We start from the raw sequence: 16,719 nt of genomic DNA on the forward strand, positions 1-16,719 counted from the left end.
ACCCGAAGCAATGGGCTTAAATTACATGCACAAAGGTACCGGCTGGATATTAGGAAAAGCTCTTTCATGGTCAGAGTAGTTCAAAAGTGGAATCAGCTGCCTAGGGAGGGGGTGAGCTCCCCCTCGTTGGCAGTTTTCAAGAAGAGGCTGGATGAATACTTGTCAGAGATGCTTTAGGCTGATCCTGCACTGGGCAGGGGGTTGGACTAGATGGTCTGTATGGCCCCTTCCAACTCTATGATTCTATGAAGTTACAGGGAATGTATGCAAGTTTAAGTCAAGTTACAGGGAATGTACATAAATAAGCATTAAACAAGACCGAAAACAATAGGATCTAACCTTTGCTGACTAGGAACTATCTTAAGCTGATTAGCTTGTATCTCTTCTTGGCTGGTGTTCTTATCCACAGGCTCAAGTACGTCTTTCTCATGCCATATGGTTCTTGTCGTGCTATAAGCAGGAGGCATGGAAGAAAAACCTCTCTCACACATGTTGATGGAAAGGTACTGACCAGAGAGGTTAAAAAAAAAGTAGTGTTCTAAGCAGGCACCATTTCAGGACTAGCCCACAAACCAGCAGCCAATATGGGCTTAGTTGGCTAATTGGCATTGATAGGAGTGTAATGTGCCAGGCTGCTCAAGGCTGCCAAGGGCTTGCAGGTGGATGCAATTAGAAAACGGCACATTTTTTCCCAAAGCAGGCCAAAATTAGGCCTGCAAAAACTTACAGCCTGAACACAAGTGATGAAACTACATAAAACATAGGTCTAATAACATAAGATCCTGACACCGCCCTATTCCACAGCCTTAAGGCTGCAAAACCTGGCAGGGAAAAACCTGCTCCTGTGAAGCTTTTTTGTCAAAGTAACTGAAGCCCACAGGGAGAGGGGAATGGACAAAAGTAAGGACAAAATGTAAGTCCTTAGCTTCTTAATAAAAGGAGGGAGAGGATAAGAAGCCATGTGTTATTGTTCAATAATGTCTGTGTGAAGCAGCAACTTCCTGCACGGTCTCAGGGCACTAGAGCCAAACAACGCAAAGCTGAATTCACTGCAAGTGGACATTTCACTCACACCTTAAGGCTGCAAAGCACTCCAGTCACCTTCTTAATCCAAATCAGACTCTGCAGAAGAGCTGAGGGAGGGAACCCCGTTATCACTAAACAGCTAAATGCTCTCCTCAAACTAAGCATCCAGGCAGGCCATAGCTCGCACTCTCACATGAACCCTTTGCAAGGGGACCAAAGAGGTATAAAGGTGTGTTGACTTTAAATAGCCAGTTCCAAGTGTCTCCCTGACTGACTGAGTAATGCCATGCCATTCTGCCCACCCAGTAGTCTGGTGTCTTCCTTTTTCAAGGTGACGGGGCACCAAAAACGGCTCCAGGTGAATGTAAGGACAGATCCTGTTAGGGTTGCCAGTCCCCCACTGGGGGTGAGGGATCCCCCCACTCCCACCCTCCATCCCCCATCCCTGCTTACCTGGCCAGCGGGGGCAGCACTGGCCTCCCAGGGGTGTGTTCCCGGGTGGTGCAGTGTGCTCCCGTGCACCCAATCCAGCCTGGATTGGATCCAAATTGGCCCACATTAGGCCTGAATCGGCCTGAAACAGGCCACTGTGGAGCATGGGAGTGCTCCCCCTGTGCCACAGCGGCCTGTTCCAGGCTGATCTGGGATTATTTGGGCCCAATCTAGGATGATTTGGGCCTTAATTGGCCTGGATTGGGCCACTGCAGATCACAGGAGCACTTCTGCACTTCGCAGTGGCTGGATCTGGACCGAATTGGACCCAAATCTGGCCTGATTTGGGCCCAACCCAGCTCTGTTTGGGCTGGAACGGGTCTGATTTGGCCCCCCATGGAGCACGAGAGTGCTCCCAAGATGGCCATGGCCTGTGCAATGATGTCACTTCCTGTCATCATGAGGACCCGTAGGTGCCAGATCCCCGCCTCCTACTTGGAGGACAGGGGGACCTGGCAACTCTAGATCCTGTGCTTGCAACTGAGATTTTATATGGCACAAGCTAATGAGTCCCCTCCCCCTATTATTATGTATAGTTTCTCTTTTACGCACAGTGTGGATTGTATCCATGCTCTGGTGCTGTTGTCATGCTGTCATAATTCTCTCTGTGTGTAAAGTGGTGTCAAGTCATAATTGACTTATGGCAACCCCAGCTGGGGCTTTCAAGGCAAGTGAGAAGCAGAGGTGGTTTGCCAGTACCTTCCTTTGCAGTCTTCCTTGGTGGTCTCCCATCCAAGTACTGAACCTGCTTTGCTTCTGAGATCTGACGAGATCTGGCTATGCCATGCCACCTTCTTTCCCTGTCATGATTCTCTACCCCCCCCCCCCTTTTAAAAAATTTGGCACATTCATAGTGCTACTCTATTATTGCAATACTTGTCCACATGACTCTTCCTTGGGTGCCCCCTCTCTTTCCCTTTTTGTGCACTTTAATTACACTGTTACAAATAGAAATATGTTTTAAAAATCATAGAATGAGAGTAAAAAATGCCCAGTATTGAAACTATGTTTGTAGGATGTGCAAGGAATAGAGCAATTGCTTTGTTTTGCAATATATGTTAAAAATTGTGAAGTTGTGACAAAATGGACATGAAGGATTGGTACCAGACACCCATGCACACCTACACACATGTGGCCCAGCAACCACATGTTCTCACCTGACTCAGGCAGCAGTCCGATCATATGACTGCAGCTGCAAGCTTGGCCATTTAGATATAGGTTGTCAAGTTCTCTAAGGGCTGCTTAACTGTGTTTATATGTGTTTATGCTATGTTTGTGAGATATACATTGCTAAGTTTGATAAATGACTGAAAAAATGACTGCAAATCCTTGCCTCACCAATAATATGTCTGTGATACGTGATGGGTACTTGCATTTTTAAACTTCCATAGTCAAGAAATCCCTGGGATCCATGCAAGGAAAACTCATTGAGGGCTGTCTGTATGAATGAGATTGGTCTTTGATCTGGGGCCAGTGGCCAGCCGGTTGCAATCTTCACATCTCCCCCACAGAGAGATTGCTTCCCTTGTCTTTCACAGGGGATGGGCATTTAACAGGAGGTGCGAGCTGAAGGGTGAGAGCACAAGGGCTCTTGGCCCTTGGCTCTTAGCCTGGGGTGTGCAGCTGGGGTGCAGACATTGTCTGGTCAAAGAGGAAGATGCTAGAGGAGAGGAAGAGCTCCATCAATTAGTTCCTGGTGTCCAGGAGCAGCTGGAATGGAAACATTATCTGTCAGACAATGCTTACATCAACACACCAAGAATGTAGTTCTGGTCTGTTGTTTGAGTTATTGCGGCCACTAGCATGTTGAACATAGGAATATGTGGTTTTGAGGCTGCATCTTTTGAACTTTCCTTACCCAAGTGCAGGATGAATGAAGGACTGTACTATTCTAATGCAGATGGAAGCTGGTAGATATGGGCGTGGGGTTTGGCAAAGATAGCCAGTAGCAGGTAAAGATGCCTGATAAAGTGGGGGCCCCACTTTATAGAATGGCCTTCTTGAAGAGGTTAGAAAAGCTCCCACTCTCCTGGCTTTCCACAAACTATGCAAAACCAAATTATTCAAGAAGGCCTTTTTACTCAGATGGGGGTGGGGGGGCTGTAAAGCAAGGAAGCTGTCTCAAAGAGATGCATCAATAAAGGAATAGGGAGTTACTATAGACTTCACTACTATTGCTGTAAGTATGATTCTCCTGAGTAGGTCCTATGTTGTTTAACATGTCAGTCTTAGAATTGCTTACGTGCTGTTTCAGCATTTCTTCTACTCCGTATTGGTTTTCTGCTGGTTTTAAATCTTTGCAAATTTGTATGTATATACCCTAATACATGAGTATTAAGATGTTTTTGAAATTGACTGTACTGACCCATACTGGGTAATCCACCTTGAGTCTCAGTGAGAAAGGTGAACTGTAAATAATATAAAAAAATACATAAATAAAATGATTAGGGAAGGCTCATAGAAATATGTTGTAATTTAAAATGTCCCTAAAAGGCCTTAGCAAAGAAGGCTAAATTATGTTAAACATATTGTGCTGTGTGATCTGTAACATCCTCTGAATGAAGAGCCAAACAAAAGTAAAAATAATAGGCCGGATCTGAGACAATTAACCAGATTTGGGGACGTTTTGAATAATGGAAAAAAGAAAAGAAAAAGATCCTTTCTTAATGATTCAAGTGTATACTTGCAACTAGGTTGAAGTTTTCATTTACATTATCTGACTTGTTCTCTTCATCAGTTGGCTCTTTCCTCTCTAGAACTTCGTATTATGAATTCTTATTGGTTGCTATAATTGATACTACAGCCTCCAGACTTGATGACAGTGGCTTTGGGGAAAAAATCTGCTACAGGCAAAACCTTTCCATGATTCCAAGAACCTTAGACATACTTTTTCTTCCTACTTACAAGAGGATGCTAAAGGCTGCCGTTCCTCTCAGTGATCTGAAGTTATTCAGTTCCAACTATTCTCTATTATAATATGGATTACCTGCTTCATCTGTCTGATGCCATCTTATTAGTTTTGCCTTGCAACCATTTCATGCAGGGCAATGTATCAGGAAAAGAGGTGGATGAGGCACTCTGCCTGCCTCTCTCCTTCTCGGATAAATACCAGGCAAGTTAAGAGCTGAGATGTTACAGCCCGACTCTTGGCAGGAGTTAATGAAGGTAATGTGACAGCCACTTCCTTATCTGGCAGTTAATGTATTCCTAGCCCAAATTGCTGACTTTAAAAAGCATATTAAACAAACCTAGCATGCCATTTAAAAACAGGCTAAAACATCTTAATTGGTAGGCATTGCTTTCCTAATTCTTTCCCAGCAGTCTTTCTCACAGCAATATGGCAAGCAAATGCTGGGCTCATGCAGTTATCGGCTGGGAGTTACCTGCCATAATGGGTCTTTTTGCTCCGGGAAAAGATCAAAGTACTTGTGAGCCAGCTGAACTGGAGGCAGAGTCTGAAGTTTCAGGTTGGTCCAGCTTTGAACAAAGCTGGCCAGATTGACAAAGGTGTACAAACCCAAACGGTCATTCCCGTAGTTGGACAAGTGGGTCATGAAGATACTGATCTGAAAGGCAAGCAGATACATGCTATGTTAGTTGCAGTAGCAGGAGGCCCTCAGTAGATGGCAGTAGCTGTATTTCTAACCTTGAGGTTGTGGTTATTTAAAGAGTTCTACCACTCCTCCTCCTCCGGTGCTAAGCCAGGATTATTTTCTGTAAATTTATAGCTTGAGTAGACAGTCTTTTTAAAAAAAGAGAGAAAAGAAAAAAAATGCTGCTTTCCAAAACAAGATGTTTTACAGTTTTACACTGTTTTCATATGCAGCATCCTCTTGGATTTATTGGCTCACACAAGCTTCAGCATTTCACAGATCTTCTTAATTTGTTTGGCCTGCCACTTCATATATGCGGGCTTAAGTTTTCTGAATTTGCTACAGAGTCAACTCAACTCTGCAGACGGCTTGCCTAATGGAATAGTGGGCAACTGGAACAGCAGCATCTGAGCCAGATATAATGCATTCATCATCTATAAGTCCCCCCTGCCCCCGCCACAGTGTGAAGAGCACTGGAAGAATGCATTAGAGATGCCTGCAATTTATTTACCACCCTAAAAAGTACAATGCAGCTACAAAAAAGCATCCTTTGCCAATATGGATTAATTCTGCATTGGCATGCATGGTTCTTTTGGGAAATGAAACCAGGCAACAGAAGCATTTCATTTCTACTTGCTCAGGTGTCAACAGTGAATGCTGTGCACTACATCTGGGCAAAGCTTTTCTTCCTGCAGATGCTGTCCCTGAACTAATGGAAGTCAGCATTCCACTACACTGAAAACAATGTAACCCCCCCATTTTGTTTACGACGACTACAGCCTTCCCTATAAACTACAGCCTTAGAATTGACAGAACTGAGAGTTTACATTTACACATCCCTTTTAGGGCAAAACTTCTACAGGTAATTATCCATAGTATTCTCTGCCTTATATTTGGGATTTGATTTCTCATTTTCCCCCTCTTCTCGTGATTCTTTTATTTTTATATAGGTATTTAAAACTCCCGGCGTAGGTTAGGCTGAGTGGGAATAACTGGCCATAGATCACCGAGTGAGCTGCCGTGGCAGAGTGGAGATTTGAACCCAGATCCTAGTCCGGCACTCTCTCTTCTTGTGGGCATCTCACCCACACCCTGTAACATCCCACCCTGTCACATTTTTTCATAGTATTTTAAGAGGCTTCGTGTGCAGCTCAGAGAACATCAGGGAATGGAATACTGGTGTTCCATTTAGTTCAGTGTGAGCAGAACCACAAGTGACAAAAGGTACAGGTTGGACACTTGTCAGCTTCCCTCAAGTTTTGATGGGAAATGTAGGCATCCTAGTCTTGCAGCTTGGCTCTCTGACTGCTGTCCAATGGACTTTTCAACTGTCACTTGTCCAACATTCCGCCAAACTGCCTACATTTCCCATCAAAACTTGAGGGAAGCAGACAAGTGTCCAATCTGTGCCTTTTATCACTTGTGGTTCTGCTCTGAGATGCACATAAAGATCACTAGACTGCATAATCTTAAAATGAGGTTTTCGGGGTCATCATTATTGTAACTGTAATGCAAGTATGTAAAAAAAAAAAAATCACAGATGCATGAAGTCACATATAAACTAGAATGCATATTTTAACTTCAGGGAAGGTGTGCCCAGCATCCAAACAGCCTTATGTTTGGATAAATGTTTTTATGCGCATAGGAGGGATTTGCTGCTTTTGTTCTCCTGCTCTGTACACTGCATTTAATACTAATCTAAAGGGTACCCCAACCCTTAAGAAAGGCTTTTCAGGGGACAAAACTGTATAGGGATGCCAGCCTTCCCAGTGGGGGTGGGAGATTCCCCTACACTTACCTTTTGCTCCCTGACGCAGCTCACCTGGTGAGCGGGGGGGGGGGAAGCCCCTTGGGAATTGGCAAAATAGTGTGTACATGCTCTGGAGGCCATTTCCCATGCAATCCCTTTCCCTCTCACAATCATCTTCCTTTTTAATGGCAAAAACAAGAAATGGAGCCTGCCTGAACTGGATAATTGACAATGGTGGTAACAACAACAACAACATTTGATTTATATACCATCCTTCAGGACAACTTAACACCCACTCAGAGCGGTTTACAAAGTATGTCATTATTATCCCCACAACAAAACACCCTGTGAGGTGGGTGGGGCTGAGAGAGCTCCAGAGAGCCATGACTAGCCCAAGGTCACCCAGCTGGCTTCAAGTGGAGGAGTTGGGAATCAAACCCGGCTCTCCAGATTAGAGTCCCGCGCTCTTAACCACTACACCAAACTGGCTCAACTGGTAGGTTGGGGATGCATGTTGATATCCTTCACCTCTCACTTTCCACCTTATCTCAATGCAGGAAGATTCAGGCAGCGCCCCCCCCCCCAAATCTCAATAGGAGAGAACAATTAAATGTTCAACACACACACGCGCCTTTCCCAAAGGCAGTTTCAGGCTCCCTTGACAAAAAGAGCATTTCAACTCTGGTGCTCTCTTCCAAGGTGGTTGTGCTGCTTGCATTGCCAGCATCCCCATATTATTCTTGGGCTCGAGGGACATAGAAGAAGCAGAACAAGTGAGATTGGGAGAGCCCAAGAGCTGTCCTCACTCCTCCACCCCCAAGCAGTGAATCGTGCAGTCAAGGAAAGTGAAAAATGAGCCCTTGGGAGGCTGAGAAGGCGAAATACTCTGTATATGATTCAATGCATGTTTCTTTCTTATTGTAGCATAACTGAAATAGACTGTGGCTGCAGTCCTAAACTAGGCTGTAAGACCCACTGAACTCCAAGGGACTTACTTGTGAATAAACAGGCTTAGAGTTGTGCTCTGTGAGATCGTGTGCGAAAATGCTATGTTTGGGGCTGATTTTGACCTCTCTGAGACCCTGCAGCTTTCAGTTTACAACTGGAAGTGACATCATTAGAGGCTCTGGAGTATGCAGGCTACACGCTCACATGGTAAACATGGAGTGTGTTCGATATTTGGATTGAAACCATCTGGCAACCCTAAAGGGAAGTAATGGAAGGCTGCTGAATTATTGGAGAAAATGAGAGCCAGCATGGGAGACATGGGGGTGAATCCCCACTGGGCCATGGAAGCTCACTGGGTGAGCTTGAGCCAGTAGCTTTCTGCCTAACATACAGATTGTTGATGTGAGGATAAAATGGGGAGGGGATAATTCTGTTAGAAAGCATTTTTTGTCTCATGGGAAAAACCTGAGTATGAATAATCTGGATACATACATGCATGTATGCACAAATAGATGAAGTTAGAAACTAGTATAGGATCGGACATAGACACATTGATTCAAAATATAGATACTTTTGATTTTTTGTTGCATATTGTTTTTGAGTTTTAAAAGCCACATGAATTTCCCAAACGAGAGAGTTTTTTTGTTTAACAATACATTTCCCAGTGCATTATGAACTACAACTCATATAAAGAGGCACAGAGAGGTTGGACTTTTATTTGAAGGAAATATGGTTTCTCTTCTTCCTATCTTTTCAACATCCTCATTTGATTTCTCTTTGGCACCATTATGGCTCTTCAAACAGTGACATCTCTTTAAAGTATGAACAGTGTAAAAGATAATTCACATCTAGATAGGAAATTAACTTTCATGAGTATGAAGTCATTGCTTTATATCACTGAGCTTTTTGCATATTCAGCTGTTTAAGGATCTGACTTGCCATAGGATTAACCAAAATTAGGATGTGCATGAGAAATGAGTTAATTACACAGTTATCAAGAGATAACAAGAGTGTTAACTGCTTGCTTTACTTTGCTATTGTTTCTAGTGGAGTCAGTCTCAAGCGAACAAGAACTATGCATTTTGTCAGAGGAAATGCAAATCAACTAATGCCATAGTTGCAATTAGGACAAGACATGCTAAGCACTGTATTTTGTAGTGATTACAGAGTGCTTTGAATGGCTCTATGAGGAAGAACAACTGGAAGATGTTTCCCCCCCACCCCCAAATATCCAAGAAATACAGTAATAGGTTCCCTGGAGCAGCATTTTGCTATAGCCTGCTAATGGCATCTTAATGTGGAAAACAAAAAGAACAAAGCCAGCCTTTTCTGTATTTACTGGGCATTTGTAATCAATGACAAAATCCCTTTGGCTCGGAGCCAACATTGTTTCAACAAAGTTTCTCATGCTGATAACTGCTCACAAGAAGGGGGTGACTCGAGGGGGAAGGGAATCACAGAATTGTGGCTTTTCTCCCCCCCCCCACTGCATTTGTGAGGATACAACTAGTAATGAGTCAGCTCACCTAACTCACCTTGCAATTAGCTCAGTGCTTACAGCCTTTCTCAAAGAATTCTTGAAAAATGCTCAGTACCTTTCTAAGCTTTTTCCAGAAGAGCTTACAAAGGCCTAAAACGTCCCCCCCAAAACATACTTTCCCTCAAATAACACGGAGGAATAGCAGTGGGGGACTTCAGCAACAAGCTGGGGGTTCCAGGATTCTTTGATATACTCAGAAATATCTGTGGCCAACATAGGGCCTGAATACAGAGTTCCCAGGGCCGCTCTGCTTAATGAACTGACTAAGGAGGCATTAGGATCCTTTATGAAGGCAATGACTACTTCTGAGCATTCTCAGAAGAATGCAGGAACATGCAGTTCTTAAAGATGAAGCTACTGATGCTGAAGATGCCCTCCCTTCATGTTGCTACTCCCTCTTTCCCAGGATAAATTATGGGAAATGGGGAGTGCAGGCAATGAGGGTTCCTACCAGCGTACGATGCGGTAAGGACCGTGAAGGGTCTTCTTCCTGTGAAGGTTTGATCAAGATGTGTGTGGGAGATTGAGGTGCTCTTGTTCCCCCTCCCCCTGCTATGTGTTTTCAAGTGCCGACATGCCCCCCCCCCCGTGGCTCTTTCAGCATTTGAAAAAGCACACATGGTGGGGGAACAAGATAGGGTTCCCAATCCCCAGGGGATCCCCTGCTCCCAGCCTCTGCCCCCTGCCATCTTTTACCTGGCTGGCAGGGGGGGGAAGGGGGGGACTGGCTTCGGAGCTCTGGAGAGCACTCCCATGTACTTCAAAGCCTTCGTTATCATGCTGGGGATGACATCATTCCCAGCACGACAACAAAGGCTCCAGGGCGCATGCAAACTGTGCACGTGCACATAGTAAGTTTCCTCCATGCTCGCCCCCTCACGACCCCTTGTCCCCAGTTTGGACCCTGGGGGACCTGGCAACCCTAGAACAAGTTTGCCACATTATGGGATTGATAAGGATTGAGTTCTCATGGTATTTTTCAATCAACTTAAAATAGCAGTGGCATTCCTGTGGCAACCACGAGGATGCTGTCACACCTAGTTTGGCTCCTAATCTGACAGTCTAACCACTGCATCACACTGGCTGTCATGAAAGTGCTCGGATCCCTTGACTATTTTGGTTGTCTTTTACTGAACTCTTCAGTAAACTCCTTTTGGAGTTGTGATGATGAGAAATATATACAATATTTCATATGCAGACATAGCATAGAGTTATATAAAGGCATTACGATACTTGTATTTTTGATCTTTTCAGTGTGGGAATTATTTTGTGGGATTCCACAAGGTGCAATCTTATCTCCCATGTTATTCAATCTCTATATAAAGTCTTTAGGACAACTCATTCGTAGCTATGGAATTGGATGCCATCAATATGCAGATGATACCCAGCTCTATATCTCGTTATCCAAATTCCCTGGTGTTGCAATAGAGATACTGAGTCGCTGCTTGACAGCTGTTGTCAATTGACTAAAAGCAAAAAAATTGAAATTGAACCGAGACAAGATGAAGTAATGCTGGTTGGGAAAACAGAGATCTTTAAGGACATCGGGCTTCTGACATTTGATAAGGTTCAGTTGACCCGGGCTGACACAGTTAAGAACATAGGGGTTATCATAGATCCAGTGCTGCTGCTAGAGAAGGAAATGCAGCTGCAAAAAAGACTATCTCCAAACTCAGACTAGCCTGGAAGATGGCCTCTTACCTTGACACGGCTGATCTGGCCACCTGGATTCATGGCACAGTAACATTGAGATTATACTACTGCAATGCATTCTGTCTAGGCCTCCTCCTATATAGCTGACACGGAGACTCCAGCTGATGCAGAACACTGCAGCTTGTTTACTCTCAGGAGCTAGATGGAGTATGCATATCACTCTCATTCTGCAGTCACTCCATTGGTTTCCCATCAATTACCAGGCGCAATTCAACGACATGGCTATCATATTCAAAGCCCTTCATGGCTTTGACCCCGCATATCTGTGGGACCACCTCTCCCCCTATGTTCTATCATGGCAGGTTTGCTCATCTGCCTTCTGCAGATACTGCCCTGCAGTTGGGCAAAATCAACAGCTGCCAGCACATATGCTTTTTCTGTGGTAGTCCTCCCCACAGAAATGGCCTGCCGGAGGAAGTCAGGAAAACTCCCACTCGTCTGGATTTCTGCAAACTATGCAAAACTGAATTATTCAGGAGGGCGTTCTTCCCAGATGAGTCATCCCCTTCGGCCGGTGACCCCCTTGGTACATCCTCATTGGTGAGGAATTGGGGTCTGTCCGGAGCAGCTGGTGAGCTGTATGGTAGCCAGTGGCGAGGGCAGACTGCTGCGTGGCTCCCCCTGTATAAGTAAGGCCCTCCTGCTGTACGGCGAGGTGCTGCAGACTTGGAGGGGGAACCATTTGCCTGGCTGCCGGGTACAGCCAATAATTGGATGGCTCACCCCTGGGGCAGTGGGGGCTCGCCCAGACAGGTCAAGGCGGAGGTCCGAGGTGACCCCAGCGCTTGACCTGTACCTCTAGTTAGCTAGATCCTTTGCCGTAGTGACTTTATTGTAATCAATAAAGTGGCCCAATTTTAATCCCAAGCTTTGTGTCTGCCTTTCATTTCAACTGGGGGGGAAATAGCGCTGTGCTCTAAGAAATAGCTCAGAGAGATGCATTGGTAGGGACTCTGTGGGGTACTGTCTGCTGATGTAGACATACACCTACTAGGGAGTTTTCCATATTACTAAGTATGCCATGTAAATTGGTTACCCTTTGTTTCAGAACAATTTCATCTCTGTGCTCGGCTTTATGCTTGTTTTTCAAATTTCAGCTACCGTACCCTATTGTACTTTTTCACTGAATGTCCTAGCTGTTAATTATATTATATTTTCATTCGCACTCTGGAGATATCCCGGAGCTGTTCCTTACTTTCTCACTGAGATCCAATCTGCCTTGGATCTCAGTGAGAAAGGCAGACTATAAATAACAACAACAACAACACAAACAACAACAACATGGAGTTGTCCCAAGATCTTTTTCTTATGAGGCTACAGTCATCAGCATGAGCATATGTGTAAGAGATAAATCTTAGAATTCAGGAATTTTCCACCTTCAGTGTGCATTATTTTAGGCTTACTTGCACTCATCTGCCAATGAAAACAGTAGCCATGTGTAATGTTGTCTCCTCTGTCTTCATAACCTGTGGTACAATTTACCTTATTTCCTTCTGATGTCTGAATTGTTTTCCACCTCTACCAGTGGGATCAACAATGTGGTGCAGGTGCAAGGAAAGACTGATGCTGGGCGTTAAGATACGTTTTTCGACCTGTTACTGCGAAGAACACAGGAAACTGACATGGGACTGCCATTTTCAGCAGCATCCCAGTGTGTTTCATATAATTTGTAGCTCCACTCTAAATGTCAGTCCGGCACGAAGCTGAACTAGAGGCCTGAGAGTCTGCAGAGACCACTGACACAGCAGGCTGCATTCATTCACTTCTCTTCTGCATTGTAAAATAACTGCAAGATGGAAGCCATTTGCTTTCCATTTTCACTCCTGCAACTCTGCCCATCTGCCAGTTCTTGAACTGTGGGTTCATGGTGTTTAAAAACATGTCCATTAGTTTGCTAAATTATTTATAAAGCTTTTAGTACATCCATACGGTGAAGATGGATAGAGCTTAGGAGGCCATGTCCCTCATGACCCATCCACAGCTGTGTTAGTGCTGTATCGTCTTTATTTCACAAAAGGTCAGTCAGACTGTTTTCAACTTGCTCAAAGCCTCCTATGAGCAAATCTTGGTGTGCTTGCTATATTGCTTGAAACTGGTTGCAGGAGATTTCATTTACAATTATTGCATGCAATGGGAATGCCCTGTGTTATGTGCTTGTTCATGTGATTGAACTGGGCTAATTTTGGATATAAAGTATGGTGCACTGCTGGTTCATGCATAAGCCCAACATGGTTGGCCAGTGTCCTACATTAATGGAATGTACCAGGATTCTCAGCAATGTGCAGGCTTCCTCAGCATAGGCTAATTTGGAAAAATCCCTCTGAACATAAAACATCTGAAAAGCACTGCACACGATAACATGCTACTAGTTGACCATACTAGTTGCATTACATGATCTTATGTGGGCTTACTTAGAAATAAAAACCTGAATAATTCACATTTTTGTATAACACACACACTCCTGAAGCTCTCAGGTCACTTGAATATTTAATGTACCATTTTGGGGTCTGGCAAATTTTTCTTCCTTTTTTAAAAACATTTCCTTTAGCTGACTAAATGTGCCAAAAATTACATTCTACATCTGGTTATTTACCCACTTCCCAGAGTCTCATTCATAATATTTGGCTAGTGAATTATTAACAAATAGGAAGTGTTTTGACTTAAGACAGATGAGCTTGTAAACACTGATCTTCCCAAAAGTAAAAGCCCAGGCAGTGACTTCATTAACGCAGCTCTAGGAGGGCAGCTGTTTGAACAAAGAACAGAAGGTTCTTGCTATATTTCAACCAGCTATCACTTGACAAACCATTTTTCTTTTCTTTCTAGAGCTGGCCTGATTCATTAAAAAGGCAATACATGCTAAACACGATGCAATTAATTCTAGGCCAAATGCATTGAGACAGCACTTGGTTACACTTTGAGCCATTATGGCAAACTTAAAGCACTGATAATTTGGAAGGAAAATTGTCTCAGTGAAGTTCTAATGAACAGCTAATTCCAGTAGTTAACTTCTGAACTGAGATGTCAAACCTGGCTGGAAGCACACCTTATTTCAGACTAGGGATGCCAGTTCCCCACCTGGGGTGGGGGATACCCTCTTTCCATCCTCCACCCCCACCCCCACTTACCTGGCCAGCAGTGGGGGGGGGATGTGCCTCCCAGAGCACACTGCCAGGAAGCGTGGTGTGCTTCTGGGTGGCATGGTGTGGTCCTGCATGCCGAAGAGGCCCAATCTAGGCTGGATTCAGCTAAAACCAGACCACTGCAGAGTGTGGGATCATTCCTATGCTCTGCAGTGGCTGGATTCGGGTCAATTTGGGCCTGAATTGGGCCAAATTGAGCCCAATTTGCCCCCCCCCCCAAGGAGCGCGGGAGCATTCCGAGGGTGGTACGAGACCCATGCAATGACGTCACTTTCTAGAAGTGACATCATCAAGCAGGCTGGGAGTGCGTGTAGTGCCAGGGGAAGTCATAAGGTAGCTGCTGGGCCTCCAACCTTCCACCTGGGGGAGGGGGGGTCACAGGACCTGGCAACCCTGTTTCAGACAGGAGTCAACCAGGAATCGTCCATTCGGGAAAATATCTTGATCTTGATTTCCCACAGTTCATGTTTTTGAATCATAGACATAGCTATATTTGAGCAATGCAGATGACAGACAGTGCTATGCCAGTAGTCTAAGATCTGGGTTTCATATTATGGTCATGCTCAAGTGTGACCAAGACTTGGAATCAAAAATGGACTATGGAGATACAGGCAATGTGGGGCACCTAGGCTCAACAGTGTCCTTTAAGAAATCAAACAGTGTAGAAGAGTGTTTTACAGACTGGAAGATATGTTAATCATTTTAAATTGGTAAGGACTGCTCTCTGTCTCTTTTCTCCAAATATATTAACTTTCTGACATGCACAGAGGCATGCTATGTTTCCATGCTGGGCTTGGGCTTGCTTAGCAAAAGCATGAGAGCAAACTGTAATCTCTCTGAACACCTTTTGTTCTTTTCCTGCACTTGTTAAATAAACTATAGCAAAATAAAGGGCTTTTCCATGCGGTAATGTTATGAGTAGAGGTGGTCATGGACTGGAAAGTAGACCAAAATTTTGCATGGACCTGGCTGGTTTGGCGTTCGCGAACTGGTGGGTTGTGGGACTCCTGTTTTCCATGGACCCACGCACTTTTCACCAGTCCATTGGTCTGTGGTCTGTTAAAGCCTCCTGGCACCACTAGGAAGCGGGGTTGGGAGTGCTTTAACATTTAAATCCCCCCTTGCGCCAGCTGACTTGTGGCTGGGGGGTCTGTATAACGCTACAGACCATGGACCCATGGCCCATGGGTTTTCCCCAGTCCATGCCCATCTCTAGTTGTGAGTCATTTTCTTTAAGCATTTTAGTCCCCTATCTTTTGATGCATCAAGCATGAAAACAAAGGGAGATCTCAATGAATGTAGGCATTTCTGTTTTTGATGAAGGAGCAAGAGTAGTTTTCTGTCCAATCTGGCCTTATTTCTTGGTACTAGAAGCACGCCCCTCCCCAGTAACTTCATAATCTCACCTACCACATTCCAGGATCTTTTTCATTGTGCAACTTGATGATGATCAAGAATTACATGCCAAAAACTGCATGGATGAAGTTGATGGGGAAGGAACAAAAGGATAAACTTCCCCTGAGCTTTGGATCATTAAAAAAAAAAAGTATCTTCTCAGTCAAAGTAGGAAAGTGAACATAACATATAAAGAAAGATACTACATGCCAATTACTCCCTGGGCAAAACCACAATGTATGAAAAAAACCTGATGTACAGATAGAACAAGAGGTCTTCTTAACAGATATTTCACTGTCAGCATTAAGGTGTCCTGTACTGTATGGCCAGTTAGGTCATTCGTCCACTGAGTCTTAACAAAACTAATTACCAGCTAAATGCATTTGACATCCACTGATCTAATTTTCTTCTTCAAGGATGTGTCTTGCTTGGAAATTTACAGGAATAAGAAATTATGCACCTGATATCTAAGAAACAGTAGCTGTTGCTCAACATTTCTGCATTACTTTGCGAATTGTCATATAAGACATTACAGTGACCATGGAAAATACAGTACATGCCTCCTTATATTGTGAGTAGTGTCCATGTGTATCAGTTCTCAGTAAATATTTCTCACATGGCTGGTTGTTTATACATTTTTTCTCTAATCTTCCTCCCCGATTAATTGTATTATTCTGTTCTTTCCTTTTCTTACATCAGCCATAGTCTGTGTTCATTTACTCTTTGTCAAGGTATCACAGAGCCACAGGAGGCTGTTTACTTCTGTAATTTCCCTCTGAGGCTGTATGAGTAGTACAGTAGGAGGACAGAAGCATAAGTGATTGCACAGCTCCATTGTGTGTTCTACCATTTCTGTTTTCACACAAAGTTGCAATGTGAGAACAAATGGCACCATCAACACGATTTTATTAGAAGTTTGAGGTCAAGAGAGCAAAATCCCACACTCCACAGATAACACAGTAGATAAAGAACATACAATAACAGACCATACAAAGCCACCTGCCACTCATCCAATGTCCGGGAAAGGTTCTCAAACAGCAATGCAGGAATATCTCAATCATGCTGACAAAAAGCTCATAGAAAAATGTTTATGGTAACAGTTTTACTATGTGAAAATAA

At 44.0% G+C, this 16,719-nt stretch overlaps 1 protein-coding gene across 2 annotated transcripts in view; it reads right to left on the reverse strand.

The window, feature by feature from the left end:
- Positions 1-16,719, reverse strand: part of NDST4 (N-deacetylase and N-sulfotransferase 4) — a 197,523-nt gene that overhangs the window by 37,839 nt on the left and 142,965 nt on the right. For both annotated transcript variants that reach the window (XM_054990026.1, XM_054990025.1), the window contains exon 6: positions 4,902-5,084. In XM_054990026.1, coding sequence (XP_054846001.1) covers positions 4,902-5,084 — 183 coding nt within the window. The remainder of the gene's footprint in view (positions 1-4,901; positions 5,085-16,719) is intronic.

The sequence above is a fragment of the Eublepharis macularius genome, chromosome 10 (assembly GCF_028583425.1).
Source record: "Eublepharis macularius isolate TG4126 chromosome 10, MPM_Emac_v1.0, whole genome shotgun sequence".
In the NCBI taxonomy this organism is placed as follows: domain Eukaryota; kingdom Metazoa; phylum Chordata; class Lepidosauria; order Squamata; family Eublepharidae; genus Eublepharis; species Eublepharis macularius.